The following is a 22641-nucleotide window of genomic DNA, read 5'->3' as shown; positions in this document are numbered from 1 at the left end:
TCGTTGTTACACCTATCTAAGCAGGTGCAGCTTAGAGCAATTGATCAATTTCAGAAATTTAAGTTTGAGAGTGACGGGTTTTTTTAGCTATTGGAAGTTACGATTTTGTATAAATGACAATTGGGTGAGTTGTGTTTTAAAGATATGTTCAGTTTTTGGGGTGGGCTCGTTTGGTTTGGGGCATTTTTAATTGGTAGCGTTTGAAATTGGGCTTGTGGGTTGTTGTTGCAGCTAGAATAGCTTCACAAGGGTGCAGGCGTGCAGCTTATACCAATTGCGGTTCCATTTGAGTTCAAGTTCGGTCAATCGGTTTTGGATTGACTCCAAGTCGAGTCAAATCAGTGTTGGCTTAAGAATAGATCGGGTCAAAATCTGATTCGAGTTGAGTTCAAATTGATTACAGATCTGTTTGGGTCCTAACATAGGTAAACTACTTATAATATGTGTCATAAGTGAAAGTCTTAACGTCAATATACTCCCTCTGTCCCTTATTAATACTAAGTCCCAAAATAATAGTCCTATTTGCTTTTTTCAAGTACCATTAATATTAACTTTTTTTATCAAAATTCCTTCCAATTTGCAACAATATTTGTGTAAATTTAATTTTTCCATGTAAGTTTTGCTTTTCAATGTACTTTTATTACTTTCACTCTATTTTTTTTTTATTTGCATATCTAATGTAAATTTACCTTTTCAATATATTTTTACTACTCCCTCAGTCATTTAATACAATGCCTCTTTTGAGCATTTATTCCTCACATGAGAAAGAGACATTGTATTAAGGGACGGAGGTAGTACTTTTAAGTTTTTATTATGTTTATTAATTTTCGTGGGAGTAATACTTTCCTTGATACACGCCAAATTGCTAATAACATGTTATACTTTTGAGTTTGACTTGTATTTCTTTTTTTTTTTTAATATTTATTTGAAGGGCAGTTTGATTTTATTTCATAACTCACATATTCTATTTTAACCAAGTAATTATTAAATAAAACAAATATAGTCATGTTACACCTAATAGAATCGTCTCAATAAATATTAACTTTTTTAAATAAAAAAATAAACTATACTTACTGAAAGTTGCAAATATCTACAGTTTTGCATTGGACATACATTCCGGTCATACTAATGTAAACGGGGCAAGGCATAAATACATGACGGGAAGAATGCTTCATTGCTTCATAAGCTAGCAAGCAAAATTTAAGTAAATTATAGTCTCCATGAATGAAATATCAACTCATTGGTACAATGAACAAATTAGCCTCCATCAGTACAAGAAAGAGCTCAGGCTTCCTATCATTTAATGCCAATCAAAAAGAAAAGTGAAAAGCAAACAGAATACATCAAACTAGCAGAAGCAAAGGCAGTCCTTTTGAGGGATTTTATCCAGGGAACCATAAGACCCTTCTTCTACCATCTTGCTACCTGGAGTACGGATGATAACGCCCATTTGCTGCTGCACCACTGTATCCTCCTCTACTGCTACTGCCGCTGCCATATAATGAACCTCCACTACTGCCTCCATAGCTACCTCCCATTGCAGAATCATAGCCTCCTCCATATCCGCTTCCAGCCGCAGCCCCTCCATAAGCCCCATAGCCCTCACTGGTCCCACCATATCCACCACCACCCATGTCATAACCTCTACTATAGCCACCACCACCGTAACGGCCAGAGTATCCATAAGAGAGGTCACCCCTATATGCACCCATTCCACCTGCACAATATCCTCCATAACTGCCAAATTCACTTCCACCATACCCACCATATCCACCAGCTCGGGCCCCATATGCTGCGCCAGCTCGATAGGAAGCAGGACCATAACCACCTCCTCCGTACCCACCACCATATGCATCGTTGCCAAATCCCCCACCATAGGAAGGCCTTGAATCATTATAGCATTTGGAAAAAGGTGGGGGAGCATTTGGCTTCTTTGGCTCTGCCTTCTTTATCTCCACCTGGAAACAAGAAAGATACGGAACTAATTGTAAAAAAAACACACACACACTAAAGCTCTGATTCCCCCGCCCAATTTTCACTTATTTCAGGTCTAATACATTTACATAAGTTTAGTTCCAAACCTATAAGTTTCAAGGATACGTTTTAATTAATTCATTTGAATTAATCTTATAACCTGGTTTATTTGAATCGGGTTAACGGGTCAGCGGGTCAGGTATTGGAGGACAAGTAATAATGAACACCCCTAGATCAAATCACATAAGTTCAAATCTAATAAATTTATATGAGATAAGTAAAGGAATAATATGTTCAAGCAATTTAGGACTACTAAGTCCGTATATGTTTAGGAATTAGGACTGTTAAGTTTATACTTCCTCCGTTCTCTGTTATATGCAACACACGCTTTTGCACAAAAATTAAGAAAGTGGAGAGAGAAGGTAAAAGTTTGGTCCCACATAAGCTTAAGCATTTTAATTAAAGGAGAGATTAAGTGTTAATGTGCGATATACCCATGTGAACTGAAAACCCACCCCACCTCAAACACCACCAGCCCCATCGGAAACCATCAACAACCCCACCGAAAATCACCAAAACTTCTACCACTGCTACCAAAACCATCATCACTTCCTCTGAAAACCACCAAAATACCCATCACTCCCTCTAGCTGAAACTTCCCAAAACCACCACCACTCCCACCAAAACAGTCAAATTCTCCACCACTCTCACAAAACTTCCTGAAAACTCCACCACTCCCATCAAAACTTTCCAAACCCACCAGTTTTAAAGCACCCCGCCATGCTCACCCAAAATTACGAGGGCTCTAATAAGGGGGAAAAAAATTGATTGATTAAGGAGATTCATTACTTCTCCATGAATATGCTGTTCATTTTCAAAAAGACGACAATTTGGATTTCAGATCTGGAACTCAAATGCTCAAATAAGGAAAAAAATTAGGGTGCTTGGTGAATTTTGGGGGAAAATTCCAGAATTGAAGAGAGGGAGAAGGATTTGTGGTTTTCGCTTGTTTTAGTGGGAGTTGTGGTAGTTTCGGTGGGTTTAGTGGTGGTTTCGGTGGTTTTCAGTGGGAATGGTGGTGATTTCAGTGGGAGTTGTGGTAGTTTTGGTGGTTTTTAGGTGGGTGTAGTGATGGTTTCAGTGGGAGTTCTGGTAGTTCTGGTGGGTGTAGTGATGATTTCAGTTGACGTTACGGTGATTATGGGGGAAATGGGGACCAAGACAGAGAAAGAGGGGGGAGGTGAAGTCACCGGTACAATGGTTTGGGGGTTGGAGTAGCTTGGGTTTAATTAATGTTAAGTGTGGTGTTTGAATAATTAAAATATGAACTGTTGTTTAACTAAGGGTAAAACTGGAAATTCACTTTAAAAACTTACTATATAAAGAGTGTTGCATTTGATATGACATTTCCATTTATGGAAAGTGTTGCATTTAAAAGAGAATGGAGGAAGTATAAGTTTTGGACTAATAGGTTTAGATAAGACAAGTTCATAGCTAATAATTCATATTAGATAATACAATAAAGTTTAGGTGAAGAGAACACTACCTAAGGGGTAGCTTGGTTGGATTTGAAAGAAAATTGCAAATCACAAGGGAAATTACCATTTAAGTTAACTACAAGAACTATAAAAAGTTTCAAGATTCCAAGAGTTAAGAAAAACATATCCCATCATGCGAGGACCTCAAAGTACTTCACATATTTATTCAAGATTCCAAGAGTTAAGAAAAACATATCCCATCATGTGAGGACCTCAAAGTACATCACATAACTATTACTTGGATGTTTGCACGCCAAAATAACATTTTAATACTCTACAAAGTTGTACTTCCTAAGTTTTTACTTTGGTTAACCAAATGACCACTAGAGTTTCACACAAGAGTAAAGATTGTTTCACTAAGAGCAAGTTTAGCCCCAAGGGGTGACATCATCATTTTGAGTCTTAGACTTATGTTTAAGACTTCCCCCATTTTTCTTCTAAATCTTAAGCAATTCTCAAGTTGAGTCTTGAAATTTCAAAACTCAACTTAAGACTTGAAATTGAGACCCACCTCAATTTTATTTTATTATCATTTTTTTTTTTACATTTTTCTACATAAAATATGTCATATATTTGAGTCTTAGGGCTAAAGTGATAAATTTGCACAAGTCTTAGTGAGTCTTAACAAGAATTTGATGACATCATTTTCAATGGGGACCACCAAAAATGATGTCACATCCAAGTCACAGTAAACCAAAACCAAAGAAGTTGATGAAAAACCCAAATACGCATCAACAATACGCAATCTAATATTTTCCAAAATACCCAACGATATTAAAGACATTTTAGCAAGCCAAACTTTCAGAAAATAACTTTTCAATGATACCAATTGCCTAGCTAAAAATAGTACCTTAGTTCCAGCAAACTCTATCCGGTTTCCCTTTGACAAAAGTTCATCAACAGCTTCTTCTGTATCAAAAGTAACAAATCCAAAGCCTCGGGAACGATTAGAAGCATGGTCCCGCATTATTTGGTGCTCTTTAACCACACCAAATGTGGAAAAGAAATCACTGAACTCATCTGCAATTTGTTTAAATACAACAAAAAGCCTCGGCATCAGAGTCCCTATTAATATAATCAATCGAAAAAAAAAGTGGACAAAAATGCAATTGAGAGTGACCTGACCTTCATTCACTGATGTAGGAATTCCGCCAACAAATATTTTTTTTGTTTTGAAATCCTTTGAGCCAATTGCACCCTTTGGTATTGTCCGCTTGATTTCAACCTACAAAATTTACAAAGGTAAAAAAAAACGGAGAAACAAACCTATACTTGTAAAGATGATCTCTACATTATCAGAAGATTGACATTTTTGTATTCATTACCAAGCAAATTAATTAGAACTGTAGCAAATTAGCAATTAAAATTAGCAATTATATTTCACATAATTCTAACTATTAATTGTTTAAATGACAGATTTTATTGAGTATTATGGACAAGCGTACGATATTTACCAAAATAACGTAAAATATACTACAAACAATTTAGAAAAGTTCCTAAGAAAGGAGAGGACCAATATGCTTAAAAAGATCTACAATATATTTAAACTAATTGAGTATATATTGATTTATCTTTGATTGTACACGCTGATCATTTTTCACATAGGAGATCAGTGTTCAATTCCTGAATTCTTAATCCTAATCATATATCTATATCTTCTTTACAAATTTTTTGCACAAAATTATGACCACAGAAGCATGCATGACTTAACATACTTGTTTTCCGTTTAGAATGTGAGTATTCTGAATGACTGCATCCACCACAGCAGGATCTGCATAAGTGATGAAGCCAAATCCACGTGGTTGACCCGTCCTCCGATCCTTCATTATTACAGAATCTGTGATTTCACCATACTTGCCAAAATGCTTGACAAATTGCGCTACAAGAATATTTTGATTGAAATTCATTCACATTAGCAACCTTGCATCCTAAGTGTATGTAGCAAGAACAGAAGATAACAAAGAACTAACCAGAAGTTGTTTCTCTAGCTAAACCTCCTATGAAAATCTTTCTGCAATTACATGTTTACTAGAATTAGAATCTTGTAACTACTAGACACCAATAAGTCATAAAGCACAGTAAACTAACCATTGCTACCACAAGCACAACAAATCAAGCATAAGCCATGAAAACATATAAAGGAGAGAAGGAAGGGGGGGAGTTACTGCAAGGTAGTCCTTAAGAGGAACTAAAATATCAGATTATTATCCCTTGATTTTTTTTTTCCTTAAATTTTTGTTTTTTGAAAAACCAGCTCCAAGTCTCCATCCATACCTACACCTTTAAAGTGTCTTAAAATATACAGCACCTTCCATAGTTACAAAGTAAAAACTGAGGTTACTCTCGACATCAGCATTTTCTTTTCTTGTCCATGTCTACGATTAATAATGACTGTCATCATAATTCAAAAGAAATAATTGGGGGAAGGGGGGATACTTGAAAATGACAAGTCTTCAAACTACTTTCTCCATTCTTTTTGTTCTACTCACTTTCATTATAGTCCTTTCTTTTAGTTCTACTCACAACTTTATTCTAATTTTTTTTCTTACCCTTTTACTATCTTATGCAGTTATGCCTCTATTTCTATACACCTTTTCACACACTCTCTTACTTAATTCACTTTTTCCTTACACAAATCCCACCATTTCACATACTCTTCCTTATTTTCTCCTACATTATCTTACACCCATTATCTTTATTCGATACTTTCTTAAATTGAGTATCTAAAAAAAACAAATCTTGGTCTGCTTCTTCCTAGACTCCTAATTCCCCGGGAGAAAATCACAATTCTGGCATTGGACGCGCCAAACAGAGCCTGAATTATAAAATCTAATCCATCATCAGGTGTATCATTGGTTCACTAATATTACATCTTCTATAAGTTTATGTGACCCTTCCCGATCTCTGATGATAAGTTAGCCGAAACAGTATTTTCCTTCTCTCTTTCTCCCAAATATAAATTTAAAGAGTATAAAGACGAATTCAATAACGATAATTTGGATTAATTTTGTTATATTGAGTACTTTTCTGGGTTTAATTTGAATCAGAGAATGATGAGCAGACAACTAATTATTCAGGTCGAGGAACTTACAAGAAATCAATCAAACACTAAAATTACTGGAAAATACAAACTTTCAAGTCTTCTTACTTCAAATGACCCTAAAATTTACTTCACAATTAATCAAAAACGTAACAAAATAGCTACTCAAAATCTTTTAAATTGCATCACATACTCAAACAAACACTAAAAATTCAATCCACTAAGAAAAAAACTCATATCAATGTTTGTTTGATTGATTTATTAATCAAAAAGAGTAGAGAAAAAAAGGACTAACCCAGTACTAGCGCCATCGCCAGTAAGAGGCTGAGACCTATCATCATCATCATCGTTGTGATGTGAAGAAGGATTATCGTTGATATCGTCGTTAACCTCGGCCTCGTAGTTGGTGTCGGGTTCTCTGGACTCCATAGCTTTAGCTTGGTTTGTAGGAGAGAGAAAATAAAAGTGAAGCTGTTTGGGGAAATATTTTAGAGTGAAAGATATGAGAAAGACTAAAACCCTAGATCCGGTGGGTTGAGTTGACCGTATGAGAAGTTCTGATGATACGGTGGAAGTGTTAAACCTTATGGGTCACATGCGAGGTCAATGATTTAATACCATCTCTAATGATAAGATTTAAGTTTAAGAATTGAAATACAAAAGGTGTTGTTTTTTATCTTTAATGACGATTATATACCCACTTCTCAATTTTGCAATTCATATTGATTAGGGGATTTTGCTCCCACCAATCGGAATGCGCCACGTGGGCCAATCAGGTCCTGCCAAGTGTCCCCCAGTTGGAACTGTCAGGGCTTGCCACGTGGCACGCGCTTATTCGTCCACCTTGGACCTATTATGTCATGACACATGGCATACTCCATGCCTAATGGAGAAACCGGTCACCCAGGCCCAACTTCCGAGGGAAGCCCAATCAGCCCTAGGTTAACCTAAATCTAGGATTGGCACGTTTCCCAAGATTATAAATACCTCCCTTAATCCTCATTAAGGGGGGATTAGAGAGATAACAGGCTGATCACGCTAACAAAGCAGATTACCTACATTAAACACTCTCACCTAGAGAGACCCAATCACTTTAATTTCCGCATTAATTACTCCTTAATCAAGTACTAACTTGACCGTTGGAGGCGGAGCTCCCACCACCAGGAGTCTCCGTTGTTTTGCAGGTACAGGCGTCCGGTTCCAGTCTTGGAATTGTAACTCTCCCGCAGGACATCAGAAAACCCTGAAACATTTGGCGCCGTCTGTGGGGAGAGTACTTCTGAGATGGCATCCAAGTCTGTACCGACTCCTGAAGAGAGGCGTCCCCTAGACGACCCTCAAGTTCAGTCGGACCACGATACTGAGAGTGAATTTGAAGTTGAAGCTCACACAGCTTCAGACGGGACCCTAAGGGCCCGACGTACCCGTCATACCGAAAGGAGGGAACGGGAACATCTTCAAACTGGAAGTGAGCCAGCAGGCGCACCGCCTGTTCGGCAGCAGCCGACTGATGGGTCTGCTCCCATCACAAGGAACGAACTCATGACCTTCATGAGGGACTTCAAGGGAGAAATTCAAGAGTTGATCAACAAGAAGCCGCCTGCTCTGGACAAGGAGCAGTCGGCTAAGAAACCTTCCACTTCACTGAAGAGGAAGCCAGTTCAAGGGCGAGAGGCGACTCCTCATCCTAAATCTAGGAAGCAGGAGCCGACTGCCCTTGATTTCACAAAATACCGTTTTCCTACTCCAGGAAAAAGGAAACATGTTCGTCATATTCAGGCGGACGGGTCGAGGAAATCATACACAGACGCTCGGCTACTGCTAGAGTAGAAGAAGAGTGACCGATTGTCAGAGTCGGCCTCTACTTCAAACTTCCAAAACAATCTGCGAAATACCTCAATGAGGCATACGCAGTCGTATCATGAGAGTCAGTCAGGCGGCACCTCCCGTCAGTCCGGCTTTCATAGCGACCAGGCGGTACCAAACTTACCGTTTGTGCCGCAACAACAGTATTTTTTACAGCCACCTCCGTTTGGTGGACATGCAGCAAAAAACGTCCAACCTATGGACTGGCAGCTACGGTTGCTTAGACTTGGTGAACAGCCGTCGGCCTTCTCCAAGGAAATTACTAAAGCCGCTCAGCCGACCAAAGTGAAAAATGTATTAGTAGGCGCCTATGACGGCACTACTAACCCAGAAGACCATCTTATGGCCTTCACCAACCTGATGTACCTTCAAGGGTTGGATGATCTCACTTGGTGCAAGTGTTTCCCAGCGACTCTCAAAGGAATCGCACAACAATGGTTCGGCAACCTGCCGACTGGTTGTGTAAATAGCTTCAGGACGCTTGCTTACTTATTCACCTCCAACTTCGCCATGAACATCCCTGCGAAGAAGACGACCCTTGATTTAGGAACAATTCAGCAGGGCGAGAAGGAGGGGCTTCGTTCTTACATCAGGCGGTTTAACCTGATGAGAATACAGATTCAAGGGTTACCGGATGAAGTAGCCTATACTGACTTTTTCAGAGGTCTCAAGGACGGGTCGACCTTCAAATTTGATTTGGTCCGAAAGAGGGTGGCGACTCTTCAAGAGGCCTTGATTGAAGCGGAAGCCTATATACAGGCGACTGATCTTTGTACGGTAAAACAGTCGGACGGGAAAAGGTCCGACAAAAGAGAAGGACGATAGAAACAGCCGTCAAACAAAGATGAGAAGAGAAAAGAGGTCTGGGCGGCTGATTCCTCTAAACAGCCGGCCCAGAAAAAGAAAAAAGAATTCAAACCATACTCCCCAAAGTATGCGTTTAACAAGGATAACCAGTTTATCCTAAATGAAATCAAGGGACGGATCTCAATTGAGAAGGCGGTCCCCATGAAGGGTTCTGCAAACAACCGGAACCAAGATAAATTCTGTGCTTATCATGAAGTTGGTCATCACACCAATGAATGCATCAGTCTCATGCGGTATCTGGACCGCCTGGCTGACCAAGGTGATCTTGACACTTATGTCAAGAAATCTACGAGGAACACTTCCTCAAAAAAGCAGTCGGCCAAAAAGAATCAAAAGGCCGACAGCTCCGATACAGATGATGCAGTCGTCTACACCATTGCAGGCGGCTTCTCAGGAGGCGGCCCCACTATTAGGGGCAACAAAGACAATATCAGGCGGTTAGATGTAAATTCCGTTCACCAAGAACGGCCCTCCAAATATTCATTTCCTGAGATTGTCATCACTGAAGAAGATCTAGGAGGGGTAAGAGGGCCGCATGACGATCCTATCGTTATTGAATGTAAAGTGGCCAACCAGAGAGTTGGCCGAATCCTCATAGATACCGGAAGCTCCTCAGATCTCATCAGTAGCAAATGTCTGTCGAAACTAAAATATCAGACTGATTGCATACATTCGGCCTCCCACCCTTTAGTAGGGTTTGGAGGAGGAGTCGTCCACCCAGTGGGACGAGTGGATTTACCCATCCGCCTGGGCGAAAAAGGGGAAGGACGACACATGGTAGTCCGGTTCCTGGTAGTAGAAGAACTCTCGGCTCACAACATGATTCTGGGACGACCAACCCTGAATAATTCCAAGGCTGTTATAATCCCATCTCTTATGTTGCTCAAGTTTGAGAGGGATAATGGAACAGTCGGGTCCCTAAGGGGAGATCAAAGGATGGCCCGAGAGTGCTATCTCTCGGATGTCAAGCCCACTGTTATGGCCACTGGGTCGAGTGGTGCAAAAATAGACCTTGACAATGTCAAGGAGAGTGCGCCTGTTCAAAAAGCAGGCGGCTCGAAGAGAAAGGCATCCCAGACGGGGGCCGCAAGAAAAGACAGAAAATAGCAATCATTGGCAGAGGAGCGGTCGGATGAATTCCGCCCTCAGCCGGCTGGTGAGCATACGGACCTGATCCTAGACGACTCACGTCCTGACCGAACAGTCAAAGTTGGGACGACTGCTCTGAGAGTCCTAGGTGACGACGTTCACAAACTATTGAAAGAATACAAGGACATCTTTGCATTCGAAGTCCATGAAATGCCAGGCATTAGTCCTGATCTGGCGGTACATAAACTGGCCGTGGATCCGAAAAAGAAGCCGGTACGGCAGAAGAAGCGGAACCATGGCGAAGAAAGAAGTCAGGCGGCAGCCACCGAAGTTAAAAAATTACTTGATGCAGGGTTCATTCGGCAATGTTACTTCCCAGACTGGGTTGCAAATGTGGTGCTTGTTAAAAAGCCGAATGGCACCTGGCGAATGTGTGTAGACTACATAGACTTAAACAAGGCGTGCCCCAAAGACAGTTACCCTCTGCCTAAAATTGATAATCTGGTCGACTCAACAGCCGGCCATGCATTGATGAGCTTTATGGACGCCTACTCTGGTTTCCATCAAATTCCTTTATGGAAGAAAGATCAGGAGAAGACGGCCTTCGTCACTGATCAGGGGTTATACTGTTACACGGTCATGCCGTTTGGTCTTAAGAATGCTCCGGCTACCTTCCAGCGAATGATTAACACTGTGTTCTTTGATCAAATTGGGAGAAATGTCGAGGCATACATTGATGATATGATTGTCAAGACTAAACTTCATAAAGATCATATGTCGGACCTCCGAGAAACTTTCGCCACACTCAGGCGGCACCATGTCATGCTCAATCCCAAGAAATGTGTATTTGGGGTTGAGTTTGGGAAATTTCTCGGATTCCTTATCAATCAGAGAGGAATAGAGGCGAACCCTGAGAAGGTGCAGGCGGTCATTGACATGCAGTCGCCTCGTACCATCCGAGAGGTTCAGAAGTTAACAGGTTGTCTGGCGGCCTTGGGAAGATTTCTAAGCCGATCAGGCGACAAATGCTTATACTTTTTCCAGGCAATTAAGAAAAAGGCAAGGTTTGAATGGGGGCCGGATGCTGAGGCCGCCTTCTAGAAATTGAAAGTTCACTTGCATTCCTTGCCGAGGCTGGTCAGCCCTTTGCCCAAAGAAGTACTCTACATGTACCTGGCCGTCTCTGATCATGCGTTAAGCGCTGTTCTCCTTGCTGAAAGAGACGGCTGTCAGCTCCCGGTCTACTTTGTCAGTCACGTACTGAAAAATGCCGAGTTGAGGTATCCCTTAGTGGAGAAATTTGGTCTTGCACTCTTCATGCCTGTTAAAAAATTGAAGCCCTACTTTTTGGCACATGCAGCCATCGTGTATACAGACCAACCTATCAAGCGGCCACTGACCATCATGGAGTCGTCAGGCCGAATGATCAAATGGGCCATAGAAATTCAGAGCCTCGAAGTTACTTTCGAGCCTAGAAAAGCAGTGAAGGGGCAAGCCTTTGCTGACTTTATTGTTGAGATGACTCGTCCCCCTGACTTTAAGTTCCAGACCAAGTCTGGAAGGTATATGTGGACGGAAGCTCTACTTCAAATGGTTGTGGAGCAGGCGTCATATGTCAGTCGCCGGAGGGCGACAGGTACGAGTATGCTCTACGCTTCAGTTTTCAGGCCTCAAACAATGAGGCAGAATATGAAGCTTTACTAGCCGGAATCCGCATGTGCAAGGCGGCAGGGGCAAGAAAAATAGACGCCTGTTCCGATTCACAATTGATAGTGAGTCAGTACAATGGCGAATACGAAGCAACCCATCCGGCCATGATCAAGTATTTACAGGCGGTCCGACAAGCAGTCGGCTCCCTTGAGGATTTCCATCTGATCCAAGTGCCGAGATCAGAAAACAACCAGGCGGATGCACTGTCAAAATTAGCATCATCCGCCTCCTCTGATACTCCTCGAACTGTTTTTTGGGAAGTAATGGAGAAGAGAAGCATCGAGGAAGACCCTATTGGAATCCTAGACAGAAGCTCAACCTGGATGGATCCAATCAGGGCATATCTGAAAAACGGTACCCTGCCGGATGATCATCAACAGGCGGCAGCACTGAAAAAACGAGCAACCTGTTTTGAAATAATAAAGGGAGAACTTCACAAAAGGGGGTACCTTCAACCCTTCTTAAAGTGTGTTACTCCAGAAAAGGGACGAGAGATACTAGACGATCTTCACTCTAGTTACTGTGCTTCCCATATAGGCGGTAGGACGCTTGCTCAACGGGCAAGGCGGCAGGGCTACTTTTGGCCTACTTTAGAAGCAGATGCAATGGAGATGGTGAAACAATGTGACAAGTGCCAAAGGTTTGGCAAGCTAATTCACCGTCCGGCTACTGACCTCACTACCATTCATAGCCCACTACCGTTTGCTAAGTGGGGCATGGATATTTTGGGTCCATATACGCCTGCTACAGGCAGAAGGAGGTACATACTTGTTGCCGTCGACTAATTCACCAAATGGGTAGAGGCGGAGGCTGTAAAGGGAATCAAGACGAAGGATGTAATTTCATTCATTTGGAAAAATGTCATCACTCGGTTCGGGGTTCCCATGTCTATGGTTTTTGATAATGGTCCCCAATTTGAGACGCCTGTTCTCAAAAGCTGGTTGGGTGACCAAGGAATTTCACACTACTTTGCATCTGTCGGTCGTCCACAAGCAAACGGCCAGGTAGAAGCCTTTAATAAAATCATCTCAGACGGTCTCAAGAAAAAAATTGAACGAGCAGGCGGCCTATGGGCGGATGAATTACCACATGTTCTCTGGGCCACTAGGACGACTGAAAAAGGGGCGACTGGAGAAACTCCATTCCTCCTAACTTATGGTGCGGAAGCTGTTCTTCCAATAGAACACTACGAGCCGACTCTTCGAGTAATGCTATATGACGAAGAGGCAAACTGGGAAGCCATGCGCCTGGCATTAGACTCACTTCCTGAAAGGAGGGGCAATGCTGTCTTGCGCCATGAAATTTACCGCCTGAGAATGACTAGATCATACGACAAAAAAGTACACAGGCGTCCACTCAAAGTGGGGGACTTTGTACTTAGAAAAATGGAAGCAGTTGGTAGGGCTAATGAGTCTGGCAAACTAACTCCCAACTGGGAAGGACCCTACCGAATCTGTGAAGAGGTCAGGGACGGTACCTACCGGCTGGAAACACCAGACGGACAACCGTTGCCTCGAACTTGGAATGTAGATAATCTTAAGAAATATTTCTTTTGAATGATGTAAATAATCAAGGGCTACTTAATAAAAGTTTGCACTTAATATTCAATTTTGTACTAAGAGGGGCACGCCTACTAACAAATAGTCGGCTACTCTCCATGTTTAATTTTTATTCTTACTTAAGAGGGGCATGTCGTCTGTACCTTTACAGTCGGCTACTCTTCATTGAGAATTTTACTCTCTTCAGAGGGGCATGCCGCCTGTACCTTTACAGTCGGCTACTCTCCATTGAATATTTTACTCTTTCAGAGGGGCATGCCGCCTGTACCTTTACAGTCGGTTACTCTCCATCGAGTATTTTACTCTATCTTCAGAGGGGCATGCCGCCTGTACCTTTACAGTCGGCTACTCTCCATCGAGTATTTTACTCACCATAAGGGCATGCCGTCTGGACATACAGTCGGCTACTCTCCATAGAAGAGGGCCGACTGGTTCCAAACACACAGCCACCCCCCTTATACTTAGCTAAAAAAGATTAGGGCCTGGCCGACCCTGTGCCTAACAGGCGGCTACCCTCCTTTTACTTAGCACCTACGTTCACCAAGAACTAACCAAGGCCACAGGCCGAATGATCAGACCAGGCGCCAAGCCAACTGATCAAATCTTCAAAACTAATACGACCTGTCCCAACATCATAGCAGGCGTCCGGCGGCATCCCTCCGGATGAAATTCATCGCAGAGAGCAGCTCCCTTTTGGGTGGAACATTGCTCTATAAACTAATTACACGGCACCTATACGACTTCCCCCAAGGGCAACCACGTAGCCGTTTTTGAGACAAGGATAACTGTATCACTAACCAAACCAGTGGTAGCAGTTGACATCTGAGTCAGATGACCGCCTGTATTACTTGGGACAAATGCAGGGGGTACCTCTTGAGTTAATAGCCAACAAACATTGGCGAATCAAGGGGTCTAGCCGGCCTCCGCCGCCTGGTACCTCTACTTCTCAAGCAAGAGTGACGGCGACTGAGTAACACCAACGTTAACTCAGTCACTCCCTCAAACTTAGTATGGAACCTAAAAGGTTTGAGTAGACTGCCTGTTTTTTGGCAAACAGGGGCACTCAAACCCCTATTCCTACTAGGTAACCACTCGGGTTAATAGCCAACAAACATTGGCGAATCAAAAGGTTCAGCCGGCCTCCGCCGCCTGGTGCCTTTACTACTCAAGCTACAGTGTGACGGAGACTAAGTAACTCCTATGTTTACTTTAGTCACTCCCTCAAACTTAGTATGGAGCCTAAAAGATATGAGTCGTCCGCTTGTTTTTAGCAAACAGGGGCTCTCAACCACTACTCCTGCTAGGTTAACAACCTGAGTTAAAAGCCAACAAACATTGGCGAATAAAGGGGAACAACCGGTACCAACCGCTTGATACCTCTACTACTCAGTTACTTGGCAACTAGGTAACAATCATGTTTACTTGGTCAAACCACTTTCCTACTTGGTAAATTTTACAAATGACAGGACCGCCTGCCTAAAGATATCCAGTCTTTAAAATTGATCGAATACCGATTAGATAAATGGCCGACTGATCGTCTATCCTGGAAACAGACAACCAGTCGTCCAGGGGCATAGGCGGCGTGACTAACTATTCGTACCTGTCTGCAACTATCGGCCATGTAAAACAGTCGGTATAATGTACAATTGGATATCAGAATATTCAATACTTAAACAAATTTGAAGCAAAACAAAAAATTCATTAAAAAGAAGCCGGTCATCAAAGATCGGCAAAATATTCAGAGCCCCGGCCCCCTGGCCGGGTAAATACAAAACAAACGGCACGCAGGCCGTGGAAAGAAGACATAAAGCTTAAGAAGGGGGCAGATCTTCAATATTAGTAGCTGCCGCCTGGTCAGCACTCTTCTTGCTGGACTCGGCTTCAGCTGCATCCTTCTTTGATGCATTACCCCCAAGCGACACAAGCGCCACTAACGGCTCCTCCTCCTCCAACGCTTCCTCCAACGCCTCTTCCTCAGCAGCCGCCAGGATCTCTTGATTATATGTGTTAGAACACTGGCGGTACGTTTTTTCCCATGAGGCAAAGTCGGCATTGGGGAAGAGGCGGCCCCAAGTCATGTGCTGGATTTGAGCAGAGTCTTCCATCATCTCCCGGACCAGCTCTTTCTTTTCTTGCTCGGCCTTTTCCGAGAGCTCCTGAGTAAGACTCTTCTCCTGGGTCACCAGGCGTTCCTTTACGTTGGCCAAGGATTTCTCTAAGGCTTCGTATGAGGACATCTTATGGAGAAGAGGTCTGAGCTCGGCCTTGAGGTTGTTGATGGTCGCCTCCAGCTCGCCATTCCTCTTCTGGGCCGCCTCTAACTGAGCCCGAATAGCGGCGGTAGCCTACGCCTGATAATAAAGAATATCAATGGTCAGAACTTCATTTTGGGCAATTTGAAACATTGCCTTATCACAGTCAGAGGCGGCCATAGCTTTTGCAGCCTTTACCTCTTTGTTCTTCCGGTTAAGCGGCTTGCGAAGGCCGTTCACTCGGAGCAGGGCCTAAGTAAAAAGGAACAGGCGTCAGTTTCCAAACAAAAAGAAAACTGGCGTCCTGGAATTCAAATACTAAAAAATATGCTAAGTATACCTCAGCAAGGACCCTTGCAATCCCGTCTAGGTCAAGGGTGCCGACACCCCTGACCGCTTCTTTTTCAGCTGGAGGAACGACCTTGATCATAGACTTGGCCACCTCTACCAAGTCAGGCTCCTGAGGGCCGGCTGCATCAAGCATAAACAAACGGATTAGACCTAGTAAAAAAGGGAGCAAGTCTAAAATTTACTTGGACAACTTCATACTTCTAGGCGGCCCAGCTGGAGTTTTGGAAGAAGTGGCCGGCTGTTTCTCAGCCGCCGCATGTTTCCTGGCAGAACCAAGAGAGCTCGCAACAGTCGTCCTCCGGGCCTTGGGGTCCGGCTGTTGGGAAGAAGAAGCTCTTGGAGCGCCCGTCTAAAAAAGAAGAAAAAAGTCAGTATATGCATAAACACAACTCCAAAAAGAGGGTGAAAGGTTCGAAGCCCACCAAGGGTGCCCCCTTGTTGGGGGAGTCGGTTGAAGCTTGTTGCATGATGGAGGCCCGCAACATGGCCGCCGCAGTCTTGGAGGCGGTAATTTTGCTCATGGCGTCCGCTGCAAAAACAAACAGCAAAGTTAATAAAAGTTATAACAAAATGCACGGAACAGCAGAGTATTCGACAGGCCGACTACCTCTTGAGCACCGACTACTGAGGCCACAGGCGGCCAAAAAGTACTCATCGTAGAGCCATTTGAAGCTCGGGACGCAGTGCAGGGGTACTTGCCCTCGTACCCCTGAAGTAGAGTTCACCTTCGACTCTACTTTAAAGAGTCCTTTATCTAGGATCTCTTTCTTAGCCTTGGGGGGAACAGGCGGCATGCTACGGTCGCCTGCAAGAAGGGGCGGATTCCTGTTCCACCTGTTGAAGCGCTTGTTCAGCTCTGTGTCTGAACTCTCAATGATGAAGAAGGTGCACCGCCAGTCCTTCCATTTGTTTGCTTTACCTCTCGTCATGAGGTAGCCCCTGTGGCTCGTCAATTGATACTAGCCGGTACCGCCTGCCTTAGGGGTCCGGCTGAGGTAGTTCATGTGGGCGAAAGCCTCGAAGCTCGGCTTCACCCCGTGCAGTTTGCACCCGGCCACATAGCCGAGTACGTTGACCCAGGAGTTCGGGGCTAACTGCCATAACCCCAACTCATACCCATCCAAGATCCGCTGAACAGCCGGATGTAATGGGAAGCGCATCCCAGCCTTGATGGCCGCCTCGTAGCAGCCAAAGCAGGCGCTATCATAACTAGTACCAGCCGGCCAGACGACTGTGTCTTCTGGATCCGACACGAACACTAAAAAGCCGGGGCCCATTGTGTGGTTTGCGATAAAGCTCTCCACTTTCTCTTGCATGACTGTGATCCGGCCCCGAGGTACCGTGCAGTAGTAGGGGGTATTTTGCTCTCGGTAAGAGGCGGATGGCTCCGCCCAATTGTCCCCCTTCTCAACTGCGTGAGAAAGCCTCGCCTCTTGCAGGCGACTGTTTTTCTCTTCTGTGTCCAGAGAAGCATGGCCAGAAGAGCTAGACTCGGAATCGTCCTCTGACGAGTCCGAAGAGGACGACTCCTCCCCTCTCCCGGAGGGGCCCGCCTCCTCTCCTTTAAAAGGAGCAGGAGAGAATGAAGAATTGTCAACTGTGAAATGGGAAGGGGTCACTTTGATTCCTCCCTCAGAACAGCCGGCTTTCAAGCCGCTTTGTTTCACTTCCACATCTGGCGCCTGGTAAGATGTTTCACTAATCGGCACCCTGCGGGAGGAGCCGTCTGAATTTGAGATCCTGGCAGTCTTTTTTGTTCTGGCCATCATGCTCTGCATAGACACAGATACAGTCGCACTTTGTATAAAGGGCAAAGATGGGTCCGAAAAAGGGCAGGCGACACTCCTAGTCCTAGATTCAGCCGTCCCCGGTGACCGACTGATCACTAACCTAGGTCGTGTCGTGTGCTTCCGTGGTGCCATTTCAAAAAAGAATAAAATAAAGACAATTAAGAGTAAGAGAACCGACGGTTACCTGAACGAGTGACGTTGATGGAGTTCTGAAAATCTTGTGCAGTCGGCTTGTCAGAGCAGGCGGTAGGCAGAAAGGGTCCAAAATGTCAGAGCAAGTTCAGGGGTCTGAATGTTCTCTCACAAAGTTCTCAAGTGTGAAAATGACTGAAGTCAACACTCCTTTATATAGACGAAGTGAGAAGGCGAAGGGTCACTTCCAGAATTCAAAATTTGGGCGGGAGAATCTCTCGGCCTTTCGCCGAGTGACACCTGTAGCAGGTCGTCGCCTGTTACAGTGCGGCACCTGTCACAGGTAACACGTGACCAGTCACGTGCCACCTGTGAGGGGCAAATGATTAGGGGATTTTGCTCCCACCAATCGGAATGCGCCACGTGGGCCAATCAGGTCCTGCCAAGTGTCCCCCAGTTGGAACTGTCAGGGCTTGCCACGTGGCACGCGCTTATTCGTCCACCTTGGACCTATTATGTCATGACACATGGCATACTCCATGCCTAATGGAGAAACCGGCCACCCAGGCCCAACTTCCGAGGGAAGCCCAATCAGCCCTAGGTTAACCTAAATCTAGGATTGGCACGTTTCCCAAGGTTATAAATACCTCCCTTAATCCTCATTAAGGGGGGATTAGAGAGATAACAGGCTGATCACGCTAACAAAGCAGATTACCTACATTAAACACTCTCACCTAGAGAGACCCAATCACTTTAATTTCCGCATTAATTACTCCTTAATCAAGTACTAACTTGACCGTTGGAGGCGGAGCTCCCACCACCAGGAGTCTCCGTTGTTTTGCAGGTACAGGCGTCCGGTTCCAGTCTTGGAATTGTAACTCTCCCGCAGGACATCAGAAAACCCCGAAACACATATGAAATCTAATTTCCCAATGGTGAGATTCTCTAAAATATACAAATGTTACTTGACAAACTTTTAAATAAAACGGATGTTCAGTAAATTACTGAACATCTGTTATAAAGTGACAATAAAATGTGCAAAAGTTACACTAAAATGCACAAAAGTTACCCTGACATATTTAAGAGTTATTTATGCTTCATTGATAAATTTGACAAAAGTGACACTAAATTTGACAAAAGTGACACTAAATCTGACAAAAGTGTACCCGATGTACATTAAATTACTGAAAACCGGGTGTATACAAAAGTTTTCCATGTTACTTTCAATTTATGGCCCACCAAATCCATTTCATTTTTAATACTTACACTATTCTTTTTTACTTGACGTGTTTCTTTTATCACACTTGCCAATGCAAAATTTCAACGAATAATAACTTTAATTCTCCATAAGTAAGAATTATAAAATTTATATTTTATGATAGTACTTATTGAGACGAATTCAAAAATATCCAACATGAACATGTTTTTCCTTACAAATTATTCACAAAAGACGGTCAAAAGAGGAGTGGTGAATAGTATAAAAGTCAAAACGGGTCAAGTAAAAAAAACGGAGGAAATATCAAATATTGTAAGATTAAAAAATAATTAAAAAAAAAGTAAACTTAAATAAATTACAAAATATCGAAGAGTATCTCCAATGGTATACATATAGGGACTTGCTTGCAAATTAATTAAAATTACAAGCATGTAGTTTACCATTGGAGTGAAAATTTGATGTAGCTAGATTAAGCAATATTGCTCAAACAAGCTACGTTGCTTGGTGTTTCAATGATAATATCACCCATTAAACATATGACATGTGTATAATAAAAACTATTTTAATTATTTATATTTCTTTCAAGCTACAATATGCTACAATTAACCATTGGAGCACCTTGTAGCTACGAAATATATTAGCTCTAATATTTGATGTGGCAAGGTAAGTTACAAAGTATTGTAGCTTACCGTTGGAAATGCTAAGCTTAGATACCAATATTTGAGTATCTAAACTTAGCAACTTTCTTTTGGAGTTGCTAAGCTTAGATACCAATTTATTGGTATACATTGGAAAACCCCCCCTAAAAATACTCACTTGAGTCTCATCATTGGAGAGGTAAATGTTGATTGAGTTATTCGAGTTCGCTTTCGGCATTGATAGACTAGATTAGGCTTCTAAGATGTACAAAATTTAACAATAATTTTTTTGCTTAGTTGTGTATAATATGTACATCGTATTATAAACAATTTAAGCAAAAACTAATAAATTGGTAAATTAATAGAGAGTGAAAACCCCCATTCACATAATCTGTATAAAATGTATGGAGAAGGAGAAAAGATAATGTTTATAATTAAAAAAATGAAATAGTCTAGCCTTCTTTTAATTTATCAAATAGAAATTGTGTAATTAATTAGTTAAAGCAAATTTTAGATTTTAATACCAGAAAAAAATCAAAAAAATGATTTATAACACCCCATTAAAAAATAATAATTTTAACACCATAATATTTTTCGAAAAATTGATTTTACCAACACTTAACAGATTTCGTCCATGAATCTGTTAAGCGGGGTCCACAATGCCATGTGTTGTAATACTATTGCTTTTTTAAAAAATTAAAAAATAAATTGAAAAATAAAGGAAAAAACCTACAGCCACCCAAACACCACCACCACCACCAACATTGCATCCCCACCCCACACGCACGACTTCAACCCACCGGCACCGTAACCCACCCCCTCCCCAGCCCAGACCACCGGAAAAAATTCTCCTCCCCTAACCCCAACAATCGAAACTCATCCCCCTCCCATCTCACACCCGTAAACCCATCTAAAACGAAACCCTAAATTCTAACAACGACCACTATTTTGGCCTATCGACCGGTTTTGGGGCTGATTGGCCAAAATCGGTTGATTTTGGCCATTAGTGTCCGGAATCGTGGTCGTTTTAAGGAAAAGAGGGTTGCGTTCTAGTGGTTATGCGGCGGTTTTTTGCTGTGGGAAAAGGAGGAGTCGTAGGGTTCCGGTGGGGCTGGATTAGGCCGGGAGAGGTTTTGGTGCCAGCAATGGGGCGGGGACCGGAAACTGCCCTGGTTCAAGGCGGAAAGTAGGGAGGCGATGGTGGCGTAGGGGTGGCTGTAGAGTTGTCAATTCGGGTAAATGGGTCGGGTAAGAGAGGGTCGGGGGTCAACTCGAGTCGGGTCAATTCAAGTTAATGTCGTCCCCTATGCGGGTCGGGTTCGGGTTGGGTCATGCTTGAGTCGGATCATGTCGGGTCATACATCTTATCAGGTTCGGGTCGAGTTACATTTGGGTCGGGTGAACAATAAGTCAAATTTAATTCAGTTTTTCACGGGTTAAAACAGGTTAGGGTAATTCTCGGGTTCGAGTCGGATTCGGTTCAAGTCAATAATTTGTGGATTTTAATCAGGTCGAGTCATTCTCGGGTTTGAGTCGGGTTCGGTTCAAGTCAACAATTTGCGGGTTATAATCAGGTCGGGTCATTTTCAAGTCAGGTCATTCTCGGGTTCAAGTCGAGTTCAGTTCAAGTCAATAATTTGCGGGTTATAATCAGGTTGAGTCATTTCCAAGTTGGGTCATTCTCGGGTTCAAGTCGGGTTATGTTCAAGTCAATAATTTGCGTGTTACAATCAAGTCGGGTCATTTCCAAGTCGAGTCATATTCGGGTTCAACTAACTATAAATAGATAATTATCATTTTTGTCAAGCTAGCTAATTATTTCCTTTTACTAGAATATATATATGGCAACATACTAGGGAACTATAGTCTATTATTTAGGAAGATAATTATCTCCTTTGACCATACAACAAATATATATTATATTTAATTCTTAAATTTGGGGATGATGCTCCTTTCTTTTGCTGCCTGGACCGAATTGGTCTTCCTATATAAAAGGCTTTGATCAACAATAATAAGGTGGTCTAAATTGAATTTAAGGTGACTTGAATTGAGTCGAGAACAATTTGGGTTGAATTTAGATTGGGTCAATAACAAGTTGTGTTGATTTCGAGTCGGGTTAGTAACAAATCGGGTTGAATTTTTGGATCAGGTTAGTAATAGGTCGAGTAAAATTCAGGTCGAGTCCATAAAAAGTCGGGTAGAATTTGGGTTAGGTTAATAATAAGTCAAGTTGATTTCGGGTCGGGTTTGTAACAGGTCGAGTTAAATTTGGGTCGGGTTAAGAACAGGTCGGGATAGTAACAAGTCGGGTTAAATTCGGGTTTTGACGGGTTAAAACGGGTTTGGGTCAATTTCGGTTCAAGTCGGGTTTGGTTCAAATCAATACTTTATGGGTTACATTGGGTCAGGTCATCTTAAGGTCGGTTCGTGTTCAGGTTCGGGTCTTACATACTCGGGTCAATTTGGGTTTAGGGTTGGTTTCAAGTCGGGTTTGGGTCACCCTTTTTTTGGGTTCAGATGGGTCGGTGAATAATCGGGTTCAGGTCGGGTCAGCTTTTGACAGCTATAGGTGGCCGGGTAGTTTTAGATTTTTTATTTAATTTTTCTTTTTATGCTTTT

The 22641-nt window shown here is 42.7% G+C and overlaps 1 protein-coding gene across 1 annotated transcript; it reads right to left on the bottom strand.

The window, feature by feature from the left end:
- Positions 1-1155: 1155 nt before the first annotated feature.
- LOC110686860 (RNA-binding protein squid-like) lies at positions 1156-7106 on the bottom strand. Its single transcript, XM_021863468.1, has 6 exons — positions 6848-7106; positions 5483-5523; positions 5228-5391; positions 4638-4737; positions 4363-4532; positions 1156-1958 (listed from the first exon to the last, which is right to left on the bottom strand). The coding sequence occupies exons 1-6, from the start codon at positions 6979-6981 to the stop codon at positions 1422-1424; spliced, it is 1146 nt and encodes a 381-aa protein (XP_021719160.1). The 5' UTR covers positions 6982-7106; the 3' UTR covers positions 1156-1421.
- Positions 7107-22641: the final 15535 nt, after the last annotated feature.

Source organism: Chenopodium quinoa, unplaced genomic scaffold (genome assembly GCF_001683475.1).
Source record: "Chenopodium quinoa cultivar QQ74 unplaced genomic scaffold, ASM168347v1, whole genome shotgun sequence".
Lineage (NCBI taxonomy): Eukaryota > Viridiplantae > Streptophyta > Magnoliopsida > Caryophyllales > Amaranthaceae > Chenopodium > Chenopodium quinoa.
This window is presented reverse-complemented; position numbering and strand designations above follow the sequence as displayed.

Bases quoted from the DNA above. Each gene is read 5' to 3' on its own strand.
- LOC110686860 (XM_021863468.1), bottom strand. From the start codon at position 6,981: ATGGAGTCCAGAGAACCCGACACCAACTACGAGGCCGAGGTTAACGAC. The intron at 5,392-5,482 runs GTTAGTTCTTTG...ATATTCTTGTAG, and splicing joins AGCTAGAGAAACAACTTCTG to CGCAATTTGTCAAGCATTTT. The intron at 4,533-4,637 runs GTCAGGTCACTC...AACAAATTGCAG, and splicing joins TCCTACATCAGTGAATGAAG to ATGAGTTCAGTGATTTCTTT.